The sequence below is a fragment of the Penaeus monodon genome, chromosome 18, assembly GCF_015228065.2.
Source record: "Penaeus monodon isolate SGIC_2016 chromosome 18, NSTDA_Pmon_1, whole genome shotgun sequence".
Lineage (NCBI taxonomy): Eukaryota > Metazoa > Arthropoda > Malacostraca > Decapoda > Penaeidae > Penaeus > Penaeus monodon.
In genome coordinates this window covers 5,380,399-5,395,398 of record NC_051403.1, presented here as the reverse complement: position 1 = coordinate 5,395,398, position 15,000 = coordinate 5,380,399, and the positions used below count along the sequence as shown (strand labels likewise).

Genomic DNA, 15,000 nt, shown 5'->3' with positions numbered 1-15,000 from the left:
ATAGGTAGAGAAAATCCTTGTCAGTGTGCTTCTTGTCCGGCCTCATACAGAATGAGGTAAGTTTGAATCTGAGAACTGCTACCTCAGATTTGAACTTGTAGACTGGGCAGTTCCTATAAAACACATTATGAGAGCCACCAAAATTGGCACATGTGTATGACTGAGCAGAACAATTTGAATGGTCATGACCAGGTTAGGCACATAGAGGGCAGCATGCTGCGGAGTGACAGTGTTTGGTTGGGTGGCCAAAACGGTAACATTTCTGACACTGACGTGAAAAAGGGTCCATATGATCGGACAGGGGAGGACACTCCACCAATATAAACTTCATGGGAGAGGTCATGTCTGTGAAAGCTAATCTTGGCAATATTAGGGTAGGACTTATGATGGCCTCTGGGAGGAATAGAGTAGCACTGGAGTGCTACTGCATCATAGTCAACAAGGTATGCGAGCATCTCATTTTCACAGTCTGACAAGTCCTTGTCATAGACACGACAATCAGTTCCAGTACAATTATTCCCAGTTGTCAGAAATCCCTGAGAGCAATTAAGCTCTGGTGATATCTGGCAGTGGCCAGACAGTGGGTGCGGGATGTCCGCTGCGTTAAGCCGAACGCCCCGCTCCACGCGCTCTGGCGTGTTGCCGCGCGTACAAGCTGAACCTGCCAACCATGTGGTTTGCTATGACGTCCTATCACGTCACTCAGCAGGAACGGGTTAAGAGAGTAGTGAGGCTGGGCAGTGAGGTCAGTCAAAGCAGATAATGCATGAGCTTGGGACTAAGATGTAAATGTGACAATAATCGCAACAACTGCGAAAGGAAACTTTGCCTACTTGTTTTTGAAGACATTGTTGGAAAAGAAAGATATTGCCAGAATTATGGGGCTGTAATAGGAATCAAAAAGAATCAATCCCACTTGGCTGAGGTGGAAGCAGTAGGACAAGAGCAGAAAGAAGATGAGGTGGTATGGAGAGAGGTAGTACTGTTGGGGAGAGGACAATAAGGATGAAGAGTAGTAATAAGAGACATGAAGAAGCGTAGAGGAGATGGTGTGGAGAATGTTGGGAGAGAGGAAGGGGTGTATTATGAAGGTTGAGTAATGACCTGCGTGGTTGATTCAGAATGGATAGAGTCGACAGCAAACATTGAGGAGGGGGTATTATCATCAGTGGTCAGAGCCATAGTCAAAGGAGAGGCAGGGGTCTGGAAAGCAATGAAATCAAATGTAGATAGGCTAGTTGATGAAAAGGCAAGCCTTAATGCCCTTAATAAGGATAAAAAAAATTTCATTACTGGCCATAGTGAGCCTGAAATAAATGGGGAGAAGAAATGGTCTACCCTTCAGGGTCCCCATGAGGAGTAAGGGCTACGCAATTAACCAAGGGAATACCATACCCATGGCTTCCAGAAGCCATTCATGACTGACACAGAGCCAGGCTTTCATCCTTTCAGCATGGCTCTCACACCTTTGGAAATGGACAGAAAAAGTGGATGAAGAAGAGAAGGAAAAGGAAAAGGGGAGAAGAAAAGACCAATATGAGTTGAGGCGAGGGCTGAGGTCCAATTACAAAGACAGGTAAACAAAGAAACAGAGAGATAGATAGACAGATGGACCAATACATAGACATATGAACAGACAGATAAAGAGAGAGAGATATAGACAGATAGACAGATATATAGGTAGACTGATACACAGACAAAATGACAAACTGATAGAGACATAGACATAAACATATACATAGATATAAAGAGAGAGAGAGAGAGAGAGAGAGAGAGAGAGAGAGAGAGAGAGAGAGAGAGAGAGAGAGAGAGAGAGAGAGAATCATAGGATACACTGACCAAAAATTGCAACAAATCACTTTCTGAAAAATAGAATATTTTGTCTGCTTAAAAGTATCCTTTACAAAATCAAGGCATAAACCACATGATAAAGCAAAATAGGATATTTCTACATGTTTTTATAAACATATTATTAAATTTTTTCTTATCCACTCTTGAAAAATGACCTTTTTACATACCATATTCACTCTTTCTTTCTTGCAAATGACTCATTCAAAATACCTAACAATATATACATACACGTCAAAAACATATCTGCCAATGTCCTTATAAGTAAGTAAATACATGTCAATAAATTTTCAAAATCTTAAGTCTAACATAGTACCTCTGCTTCATTTCCAGCATTTCATCCAAGATCAAACAAATTCTTGGTAACTCGTTAAGAATGCCAAGTCTGACAATTAAAAGTTTCTTAATCATAACCAGAAACAACAAGACATTTTGGACAAATAGTCAGTGGATTAAACAAATACCAAACAGATATATGGTTTCCACAAACAAGCTACAATAATCCTCATGAAAAATAGCACACAGCTTCTTTTATGGACTGCAAGACCCCAAGAACACACACCATGAGGAAAACTTGAGAAAAATACACATCTTTTCACTACCCAATACGTTTCTTAAGCATTCAACTTGTTACCTCTTTCCTCGTACTCCAGGCAAGACCCCATCATACTCTTCTTCTTCATCTTGGTTCTCATACTCATCTTCATTATCTGGAACATCTTCAAACCACAAAAATATTTTTACTTTCCTGAAGCGGAAATACATTTCTTCATGGGTACACCATCACAATATGTATTATATTGCAATGAAATATCACCAAATTACAAAGATGCTTCAGCCAACTCATAAAACCATAAAAAATTTTGACATCAAGAGAGTTTTCCATTGATGACTGTGTTGCATACTTTTGATGTTTTGACCATCTTATCATTTTCTTAAATTGCTGCAAGTTCTTCTTCTTTCCTTTTTTTTTTCTTTTTCTTTTTTCACACATATTCACTGACAATGACATCCTCAAGGCTGTATATTCATATTTTTTCTCAATTCTTCAATTCATCACATTGTATATAACATTATTCTAGTTTTAACAAAATTTTCTCCAAACTATATCTAAATATTTGCAAAAGGATAGGGATCAAGACAGAGATTAATGAAGTGGAGGAGGAGGAGGAGGAGGAGGAGGAGGAGAGGAGGAGGAGGAGGAGGAGGAGGAGGAGGAGGAGGAGGAGCAGGAGGAGGAGGAGGAGAGGGGGAGGGAAGAGAGAAATGGTGAACTGAGGGAGGAGAGAAGAGGGAGGAGGAGACAGGGGTGGAGGAGGAAAATGAAGAGGAAAAAGACAAAGAGGAAGATGGAGAGGAGAGGAGGAACATTAACAGGAACAAGAGTAGGAAGAGGACGTGGAAGAAAAAGATGGAGAAACAAAAGGAATAGGAAAGAAGAGGTTGAGGAAGAGGAAGAGAAGGTAAAAAATGAGGACAGGAAAATTAATTTGTATGTGTAGGAGATTGTTAAGATTAACTCCCAACTTACTATTCCATTAAAAACAGTACATGTTTACATAAAAATCTTGTTGATGACAAAATTTATAGTTGGGAAAACTGCAGCCTAACTTTCATCACAAAGTGTTTTTTTTTTCTCTTATCAAATGCTATGGTCTATAATCTTCAACATGAATTAAACATGTTCCAAGTTACAGTATTCAGGAACCATGTTTAACCTATTGGTTGCAGATGGAACAATTTCATGACAATGAAAAATATTGAATAAAACCATATAATGGACTGTAGTGATGCCATAGCAACCTTTGACCACACTACAGACTAAGCTTGTTTTTCACTGCAAGTTCAATGTCACCCGACGTGTTGAGATACAGCTACCAGAAGCACACTCAGCATTCAATATTTCCTTACTTTTGGTAATGAATGACAAGGGGATGGGCAAACAACCAACAGAGCATGTTAACCCACTCAAACAGGATGGTGTCCTATCATATCAAGGCTGGGCTGATGTCACTGCGTCATGTGCAGTCAAGCCTACTCCTGGCTGTGTGCGCTAAACAATAGTGAGCTCATTTGGCCCTGGCTATGGTCACTGAGGAGAAAGCTCTCTTCTTACTTTACCCTCAAGCAGCTGACTGTGCATATCCCAGCACATAGACTGATAAAGTGCCTGGGACTCCACTGTGAATGGGTTGAAAGCAAGAAATGAGGCAATCCAGCTCACTTCTGCACCATAACAAACCTGTCCCTGGGTGCAGCCTTCTATTTCAGAATACTAGGACCAGTAAGGATTTTGTTAAGGGTGGTCCATTTCTTGTTACATGGTTATAAAAAAGAACATATTACAGGCATACAACTAATGGTGTTAAACAATACAGAGAAAATCCATTTAGGAAGAATATCCTGATAAATCAATGTTCAATGTATTCCTATCCATCATTTCTTATCACTGTCTTTAACTTTATGAAAAGTATGAAACAATATTCAAAATTACAAAATATCAGTAACTTAGGACTTTGTATTTACTGACATACCATGTTCACCATAATAATAACTGAAAAAAAGAAGACTGGTAACAAAACCTAAATATATCTACCATGCAAGTGACTGCTGTACATTGCAGGTTCTATGAAAATAAATGAATATCATGCAAAAAGGGACTACAAACTCCAACCTTACAAATACAAACCTTTAGAAATTCTGGGAAAAAGCAAAAAATATTTTATTGATCCAGAAACAGGATGTTATTCGGCAATAATAAGATTCTTAAGAGAAACTACAGAAATAATACGTCATCCCAAAAAACAAGAACAGTGTGAAGGTTATTCTAAATTCTCAGTAACATATATGTCTCAAAATATAAGACAGGAAAAAATATAAAATATATACTAACATACATAGGTCAGGCAAACCTCAAACTACATTCATATTTGAAATATATCTTCATCTAATGAAACGAAAAAAAAGAAGAAGCAAACATACCCTTACAAGATGGCTATAGTAAGAAAAAAAAAAAAAAAAAAAATTCAATGAAGACCATTCACCATAAAGATATATAAAACTATATATGAAAAAATACAATTCAAAACTCCACTTAAAATTCCAAAAAAAATTAACAAACCTCTTTTTCCCCTACGTTTATCCTTCTCTTTTGAGACTTCTGCTGCATGCAAGAAAAAATAAGCAGCTCAAATCTAATGTAAAATTTGCGTATTTCTTTGTGTGTATGTGTGTGTGTGTGTGTGTGTGTGTGTGTGTGTGTGTGTGTGTGTGTGTGTGTGTGTGTGTGTGTGTGTGTGTGTGTGTGTGTGTTGTGTGTGTGTGTGTGTGTGTGTGTGTGTGTGTTTTTATGTGCTTATACATAATATATGTATATGTCTTTATATATATATATAAATATATATATATATATATATATATATATATATATATATATATATATATATATATATATATATATATATATATATATATATATATATATATATATATATATATATATATATATATATATATATATATATATATATATATATATATATATATATATATATATATATATATATATATATATATATATACACATATATATATATATATGTTTGTCATGAATCTAAAAAAAAAAAGTCTTTAGAGGCCAATCATAATCCCAGCATTATTACCATAAAGATTTTGCGTACTTTTCTTCTCGAAAAATTGTTCCTTCATGATTTCATAGCAGATGCACATAAATAGCAACCAGAAGGGTCTCTCCTCTTAATTATATTTTTTAGAAGACTAAAATGGGAAAACAAATAAAATTTCACATACAAATGACATGAGAGGAGTTAGAGAGAATCTGAAAAACTTTGTGCCGTAGGTTATTACCTCCCTTTTTGCTTTGTATTTTGTTCTTATCAAGTTTATTCACAAGTTAACTGTCAATTTTCTTTTAGGTTATAATCATTTTCATATCTCACTTATACGTTAGAAATAATAATAATAATAATAATAATAATAATAATAATAATAATAATAACAAAAATAATAATAATAAAAATAATAATAACAACAATTATTATTATTATCATTATCTCAACATCATCATTATCATCATCATCATCATTATTATAGAAATATTCATAATAATATAATCAATAACCACATCATTATCATTACAACAGAGCAATCACATTAATACAAGAACAGTATAACAAGGCCCATTCCACAATACCCTCTGTATCATTTACAAACAAATTTCTGAACAAACTATTATGCCACACTTATAATAACACATTTCCACCATGGCATAAGACAAGAGGCAGCACTGAAGGTATTCCAGTTAAAGCAAAATAACACCCGTACATTGCAATATTGTCTGCAATATGCAATGTTTAAAGTAAATATAAGATTTTTTTTTTTCTTTTCAAAATCAAATTACATCTTTCAATAATCAGAGCAGTCTATCTATCTACTTTACATATAGAATGACTTTAAATGAAAATGAAGCAAAACAATTTAGTGCTAATAAAAAGAAATGTAAATGGTGTGAAAGATGTAAATCAAATAATGTTATTGAAATTAAAATGAAATATAAAAACAATGTCATTCATAAACTTTAGGTGATAAATAGTGTTGGGGATGATGGAGATGGTAAGTGAAAATGGGGGATAATTTACTAATAGTTTATTTGCAGGAAATAAAGATAGAATTAATAGTCTATAAAAATTGTTCATACAGAGAGCAATGGACAGTTATTATTGTACAATGGGGAACTGTATCTTAGGAACACATTTTTAAATATTTTGATATTCCCTCCACAAGTGTCACTGTGTGTACCCGTACATGTGTATGTGCATGCAGGTATTCATGTGCATATGCTTATACGTGATTTGAGTGCACGTGTACAAATTTACATATTCATGAACAAACACTGTATTTCAATTACAAAAGGCAAATGGTGGGGGTGGGTGTGGGGGGGGAGGGATGATGGAATGGCTGGCATCGCAAAGAGGAAATCATCGGCAGAAATCACCCCTACTGAACAAAGACAAGCTCCAACAAAAGTATATTTTGCAAGGATCAAAAATAGTCAACAAAAAATAAATGCATCATCTTACTAAACTGTTCTGAAAATCTGTGAACACTAAAAATATGAAAAAAAAAATAGAAAACATGCAGAAGAACACGCAGACATAACTGAAGAAGAAAAAAAAGTAAAAAAATTGGACAAAAATAATTAGTCAAACAAAATAAACAAAAAGAAACAAATCATAAAAAGAAATAATAACAGAAAATAAATAATAAAAAAGAAAAAATATATGAGGAGAAGAAAATGAGAAGAATAAAGAAGACAAAGAGGAGGATAAAGAATAATGAAAGAAAAAAAAAGAAAAGAAAATAAAGGAAGAAAGAGAGAGAAGAGAAAAAGAGAAGAATAAAAAGAAGAGAGAGAGAGAAGAGAGAGAAGAAAGAGAGAGAGAGAGGAGAGAAGAGAGAGAGAGAGAAGAGAGAGAGAGAGAGAAGAGAGAGAGAGAGAGGAAGGAAGAGAGAGAGAAAGAGAGAAGAGAAGAGTGAGAGAGAGTGAGAGAGATGAGAGAGAGAGAGAGAGAGAGTGAGAGAGAGAGAGAGTGAGAGAGAGAGATGGAAACAGTACAAGTTGTATGGAATACAACAACAACAATCATTATTACAAATGAAAAAAACTGGCAGTTCCTATTATTTGGCTTTTATATATACAGCTCCTTTTTTCAATGACAGACAGAGACGCACTTTCAGTACCAACAAACAGGGCTTAAGTGAACCAGAATTGTTTTCAGACAACTATACTTAGAAGAAAGGACGGATGACATATATAACTGGAGGAAAGAAAGATGATATTATCATAAGTAACTACCATAATCATATCTACTTGCTGGCAACAGTAGTTTTTCCTTTTATGAATGGCATACATAAAATTGGTCTGCAATAATAAATGCAAGGCAAGGGGCATATCTACCACCTTTATAATCATTTTAAGAGGGCACGTTGACCCTTTGGTCTCAGGTATATGCAATGTCCACTGTAATTTCGTAATATCAATTTTGTTCACAGACATTTTTACAAGCACTTAGTCACCAAGGAGGTAATTACTATGCTTACCTGACCATATTTATTTACATGTCACATGAATCTTTGCGGAGAAAAGGTGTTATTTCTAATACTATTATGATCTTTAATAACATTATCAATGACATCATCATCATAATATTAACAATACTAATAGTAATAAATATAGTTCTTAAAATTCAAGGAAGGGGATGAGATCAGGTAGGGCAAGAAACTAATGCTTGGTGTCTTAGCACTTACTGAGCCATTTAAATGAAAACAAATTTAATAAATCAAATGGACTTGTATTATTACCAGTGCTGGTTTCAAAACTTTTATGATGGAAAGGTTCATCTACTGTTGATGGAAAATCATCAAAACAACTGTACAAAAATAAACAATAATAAAAACAATAAAAAACAGAAAATCCAACATTAACTTCACTGACAGCCACAAGACACTTTTCTATTCCAGATCCATCTTCTATCAACTTTTTCTTCAAATTAATTCTTGAGCAAATACATGTATTCTAACTCTTTTTTGACTGACATTCTAGTTTACCCATTTCAGCAGGCAGTCCTATGGATAAAGCACCCGATATCTAATAACACAAAACAGCGGCATACAGCCCAACCACTATCAATAAATAAACATTCTAAAAAAGAATACACTATTCATTCTTAGCTTTCAAAAAGTATTGAATATCTAAAAAAATAAAAAAAAAATTACAACTTTCATCTACTAAGAGGGAGAACATCACATCAATACACACTTGCACAAGTGCAAAACCTCCTAAAGCCTAATCCTCCTGAACGTACCATCGAGGTGCTGGGGAGGAGGTGCTAACACATCGTTTACCACTTGTTGCCCTTCGCCCTCAGGTGGGTGTTCAGGAGCTTGGATGGGAGCATTGCCCACCGGAGGGTTTGGCCGCTCCACTACTGCAGGCCCTGGGGAAGGAGAAGAAAATGTTAATAGGAGGCGCACAAGTTTTGCCTTCATATAAAACGTGAGTTCCTATCTCCTTTACTCAGTATTTGTTGCACATATTTTGTATTCCTGTTATGCAAATTTTTTACCTTTCTATTATGTAAGTTTTCCATTCATATTATAAATTACACACATTCCACCAATAGGATGAATGAGTGTTCCAAAGTACACAAATGATAATGAAAATAACTGCATTAATGTGATCATGAATCATGATCCACCCTTAACTTCCAGCCGTGAGGGTCCCTTCATGGCGAGTCTCCAGGTAGGCAGGCCCTCGGACCATCTCTAACTCCTTGCAACAGGTTGAGCGGCCTAAGCCACAACCTCCTGGGTCGTCCCACAGGCCTCCTCCACCCAGGATTGTCTCGCAAAGAGACAACCTGATGGACAGGGTCATCCACAGGGAAACGAGCTAGGTGCCCATATAGCCTGAGTTGGCGATCCCAGATTATGATGTAACAGGTCCAATGCCAGTCTCACAGTGTAGCAGTTGGTTGGATACATGGTCCTGGCAACTGTACCCCATGATCCGGCGAAGGGACTTGTTACAAAAGGCATCAAGACGAGACTGGATAGTGTCCAGGTTTCACTTCCATAGAGCAAAACTGGCAGTATCAAGGCCTTGAAGATATGAAGCCTGGTCCTTCTGCATAGGTACTGAATGCTTTTGTTGATTGAGTTCATGGCTCCTGCTGCCGGACCAATCTGTCTACTGACTTCTTGGTTTGACAGTCCAGAGATATGCAAAGTATGCAAAGCTCTCTGTGACTTCAACATCCTCACCACAAGCATGGATTGACTGAACGGGTTCCCCTAACAGGCCCCCAAAGTCCTGAATCTTGGTCTTGGTCCAGGAGACCTCTACACCCAAAGGCTTCGCCTCATTAGTAAATGCATCAGGAGTGACACCAGTAACTCCAGAGACTCAGATAAGATCGCAACATCATTGGATAAGTCAAGATCTGAGACCTGGATATTGCCCAGTATTGCTCCACACTGACTTTGTTTAGTAGCTCTACCCATTATCCAGTACATGCAGGTGTTGAAAAGTGTTGGTGCAAGGACACAGCCTTGCCTCACCCCTGAATTAACAGAGAAGAAGTTTGACTGGTCCCCACCACGCTTTACAGCACTTTCAGTACCCATTTATAATCTTGCTATTAGGCCAATAATCTGTGTTGGAATTCCCCTAAGTCTCAGAATCTCCCATAGCAATTCTTGATGCACTGAGTCAAATGCCTTCTTGAGGTTGATGTAGATTGCAAGCAACCCACAACGAACTCACAATGGCATTCCACAATTATTTGAAGCACTAGGATATGGTCTACTGAGTAGTTTAATGGCATGGCAGTTGCTATAGTTCTAACGATCCCCTTTTCCCTTCCAGAGAGGGATGACCACACCACTGAACAGATCTGAGGGAATGGAACCAGGCTGCCAGATGGCAGTCAAGACTGCATGCAAGCCCCGAGCTATAGGTTCACCCCAGCCTTTAGAAGTTCAACAGGGATATCACATATGCCTGCGACCTTCCCACTCTTTAGCTTAGAAGTCACCATCCTAACCTCAGTTTTGGTAGGAGGTTCCTCGCTGATGGGTGGGTCCAGCACAGGTACTGTAACACCACTTGCATCCAAGCTAACTGTTGGAGGGTCTACCCTTTTGCTTGATCTTAAACAATGTAAATCTAGTAATGAATTTGATCCTTATCAATTATGACTACAGCATCTTTCACATCTCACTACCCATTGTCGCCAATGCAAAAACCACCTTCCATCCACCAAACAGTCTGAAACAGCCATACAAATAAAAAAAAGACAAAATAAGAGAGCAGAAACCGTCTTAACACACACAACATCACCAGTCCAACTTACCGTTATTATTTGCAAGCAGGTTGTTATGGTTGCCTTCACCCTCCATGCCCTCAGGGGGCTGGATCGGCAAGTTATTGTTAGCTACTGGGGGAGCTGGTCTTTCCATGACAGCTGGGCCTGCATGAAACAGTGGTAAGACAACTTGAAAATTGAAACAACCTTGGAAATTATACCAAACTACTATTTGACATAAATCAAAAGCAATAAAACAATACTATATAAATAGACCAATAAAAAAAATATATATGCTGAATATAACCGATTCTTCTGACTAGAGAAATACTCTTAAAGAAAAATCAATGCACGACAAAATGTATTCCAGCACTAATCCTTGTTGGAACAAAAACACAGGAAAAAAACATTTAAAAATATACTTACTTGAACATGCAAAGATGAGGGGAAAAAAAATCTATTGACCATGCAAAGTTGAGGAAAAAAAAAGGAATTGGAGATGAAAAGAAAAAGAGAAGAAAAAGCAACAGAGAACACAACAAAGCACAATTCATTAACAAAGAAAGAAAGAAAGAAAAAAAAGGAAACAAGAAAAATGTACAATGATACAGAAATTCAGCAAAATGCAACCACTTACACAAGATATGAGACAAATACATGCACAGGATTACTAACCTCCCAAACCTCAGTATCATGACTAAACAAAGCACATCATCATCTCTTCTTTCTCCTTTACTCACAAACAAAACATTCAGCATGCGATACATCCACAGATACAGAGAAAGAATTTACATGCCAAATGTTAAAGGATTTTCATTTATATATATATATATATATATATATATATATATATATATATATATATATATATATATATATATATATAAAATATATATAAATATATATATAGATATGTACATCTACATAAATAAATATACATGTGTATATTTACACATATATACATGTATACATATATATATAAATATATACAGATACATATATACATATACATAATGTATATACATATACATAATATATATACATATATATACATATATACATATATATATATATATACATATACATTCCTGATAAGAAATGAAAAAATATACAGATAAACTTTCAGGCATCAGAGCATTCCTGTGAGAGCATAAAAGCTCAGAACAACCCTACAGATGGAAGACAAGCCCAGGTTAAGGAGGAGACACTGAATTCTAGGGCCTTCTAGTAGCATGTGTGTGGTACCTGGCCTCCTTTGGGCTCACCTGGGACAGGTACAACCCTGGGCGGAGGGGCCATGTGACTTCGGGTGATCATCCCTCGCCTTTGGGCAGGCAGGGGCAATGCCCTAAACTTCGGGCAATCCTAAGATTCCTCCTGCTATTGGCACAAAATCATAGTTCAAATAAATGATCATGTTTGACAGTGTATTATTGACTTTCACTGACTTCTATGCTAGTGGTTCTCAAACCATCTCAAGTCATGATACTCTGGCAATGCAAAGGCATACTGCCCCTCTTCCAATACAAAAATAAATTACATACATCATGCATATTCACCAGATTTAGTAACATGACCCTTTTTTCATTCCTTTTCCCCATCATTCTTTCCCATGGTATACAGACCAATTACTTAAAATCAGGTATTAATCCTAATTCATCCATTTTCATTAAATAGTTCTTCCACACAGGTCATATATAGTCCCCCATTTGAATAAGTTTGAGAACCCCTGCTACAGCACTTTAACCCACTGGATCCGGATGCTTCACTGCCACCACATGGCCCAAAGTACAGGCATTAGTCTTACTTGAGCAGCCACTCTGATGGGTGTGCGGCTCCTAGGCTGGGCACACGCAAAGAATCGTGTATGGTGACAAGTATCCATGCCTCCCCTTTGAACTATTATCTTCTCTTTTTCTGCAGAAGTGTTTTTAGCTTTTTTGCCATCTTTCCAATGTCTACATTTGTCATCTGATTTGCTTTATCCAGATGGTCATAGATTTTTCCCTACACAGACTCCATATTATCTCCCTAGGTAGTAGCAATAATAATAACAATAAGTAACATTTTATTTTTTTTTAATTTGTAATACTATAATTTACTGATTTTCTGTAATACAACTTTCGCCACCAATCACAGCTTTGTGCACTTGTAGCGAGTCATTCCCGTCACCCTGGCCTTTAGCCAAAATGCTCACAACGGCAAGTTTGCATCACCCCAGCCCACAGCCATGTCACCTGCCGCTCAAGCCAAATTTTTCATGACATGATGGTCACATCATCCGGATCGTAGGGATTAATGTCAGTTTACCAGTGCAAATCATACATTCACAAATAATAACAAATAGTAAGTTATCTCTAAAATAAACCTTGAAGACTAAGCTTAGCAAACAAATCATTAATATATTCAAGGTATATCAAGTATGCCTGAATTCATATGGAGTCAAAGTCAAGTAAAATAAGAATATATGTATTATGCCCATTAGAGATTATTTCATAGTTCACTTATTTGATAACAGTAGAAAAAAAATCTGTATTTTCTGTTAAAAAAAAAAGATGCTTACAAATGAAATAAAAAAATCAAGCTGTACTTCTAATAGACCTATATCAAATACACCATGCATAATCAAGCACACATCAAGTACAATTTAAGACATCATATATCAACAACACATCAGGCTGCAAGTCATACAAAATTTTAGCTAAACAAACTGTACTATGCATTTGCCAAGTATAAGTATAAGCACATCATATCCAAGAAACCACCATTTTCAACACTATGAGTAGAGAAAAATTAGTCTATAATTATTAATAAAAAAAATCAAAAAAAATCCTCCTACTGCATATATAAATTCAAGTAAACTGCCATTACTTGGTGCTACATTTTAATGATGGACCCTTGATAACAGCAATGAAATAACGACACAAAAAATAAAGTGAAAAACCAAAAGCAAAAAACAACAAATAACAAAAACACGCTTAGACAGCCCACACATCTGCTGGCAGTCAAAGCAACTCACCAGCTGCTTGTCCATTCCCATGGTTCTCTGCAACATGATGGGGTACAATGGCCTGTGGGTTGGCTAGAACACCTGCATCTTGTTCATTTTCTGCAACATAAAATTGCCTGAGTTGACTGCAAAGTATACCAGGAAAAGACATAGTTCCAAAAGTGTTCGCAGTGTAAAATGTTATGTCTGTAAAGTACTAGGCTGTGATGGAGAACTCCAAAGTATCCTAACTTTGTTTTGAATAAATCTGACATAAAGGATATAACATGGAAATGACACTGCCAAGGAAGACTACTGCAATGTGGGCAGTAAAATATGCAATGATAAATAAAGTAACAAATGAGCTGAAAGCATTAGGAAAGTATAAAAACTAAACAAAAAATGCCTAAAGGTGTAAATCAAGGCATTCTTTAAAAGAAAAAGCTAAGTAGCAATATAACTAAGCGAGGCAGCTGTGATTAATAAAAATTATAGATGAGTGCTATAATTGTAATTGTAAAGTGAACAGATGGTCAAATCTTTTAAATGGTGACCAAAAAAATAAATCTAATGCACAGAAAAAGTACCTGTTGGTAAAATAACATTTTAGTCACAAGATATCATGCTTGGTGTAGTGTCCAGAGAGCAAGTGTACCATGGCCTGAGAAATCATTCAAACTCATTTCCTATAGATTTTTCTCTAGAGATAATTTTGCTTTCTTCTTTATACTTTTAATGACTTTAATTCTTAGGCCTAGTCATTTTTGTCATTTCCCATGCTTCCTCCCCTAAAATTTGAATCATACTGACTAATGCCACTATCCTCATTCTCCTTTCAGGAAATATAATTCATATGTTCTCCATTTTTACTTCCAGTATGTAGAGAAAACAGCCATACGTGCAAGCCTGGTAATGGAACTAAATATTCACAGTTGTCGTCCGTCTTCAACTGTCAGAGCACATTACTCATAATTTTGTAATAAATCAAAAACCAATGAAATCTTAAAGCCAGTGTTGCCCACATTCCTACAGACTTTCAAGTTCTTAAGTGCCACCAACAAAAATCACTGCAAGTCATCATATGTTTATTCCACTTTTTCTAAATATTACTGGTACGCCTATTAGTAGTTAAGCAGTCACAAGTCATCAGCATGCTTTTCCTCACAGACCAAGCTATGGATTACACAGTGCAGGAGAGTAAGTGTTCAGCCACTAGCACCCCAAAGGAGGAGAAGACATAGGACACGAGGTATGAACATCTAAATGCCTCAGATGGAC

The 15,000-nt window shown here is 36.2% G+C and overlaps 1 protein-coding gene across 10 annotated transcripts in view; it reads right to left on the bottom strand.

Annotated features, from left to right (window-relative positions):
• The window catches only part of LOC119584203 (protein GOLM2-like), a 39,347-nt gene that overhangs the window by 6,308 nt on the left and 18,039 nt on the right, over nt 1–15,000 (bottom strand). For 9 of the 10 annotated variants that reach the window (XM_037932704.1, XM_037932705.1, XM_037932709.1 and 6 more), the window contains 3 exons: nt 13,753–13,842; nt 10,782–10,898; nt 8,733–8,864 (listed from right to left, as the gene is read on the bottom strand). In XM_037932704.1, coding sequence (XP_037788632.1) covers nt 8,733–8,864; nt 10,782–10,898; nt 13,753–13,842 — 339 coding nt within the window. Of the gene's footprint in view, nt 1–2,482; nt 2,568–8,732; nt 8,865–10,781; nt 10,899–13,752; nt 13,843–15,000 lie in introns of all 10 variants that reach the window. The other variant, XM_037932712.1, reaches the window with a different exon arrangement.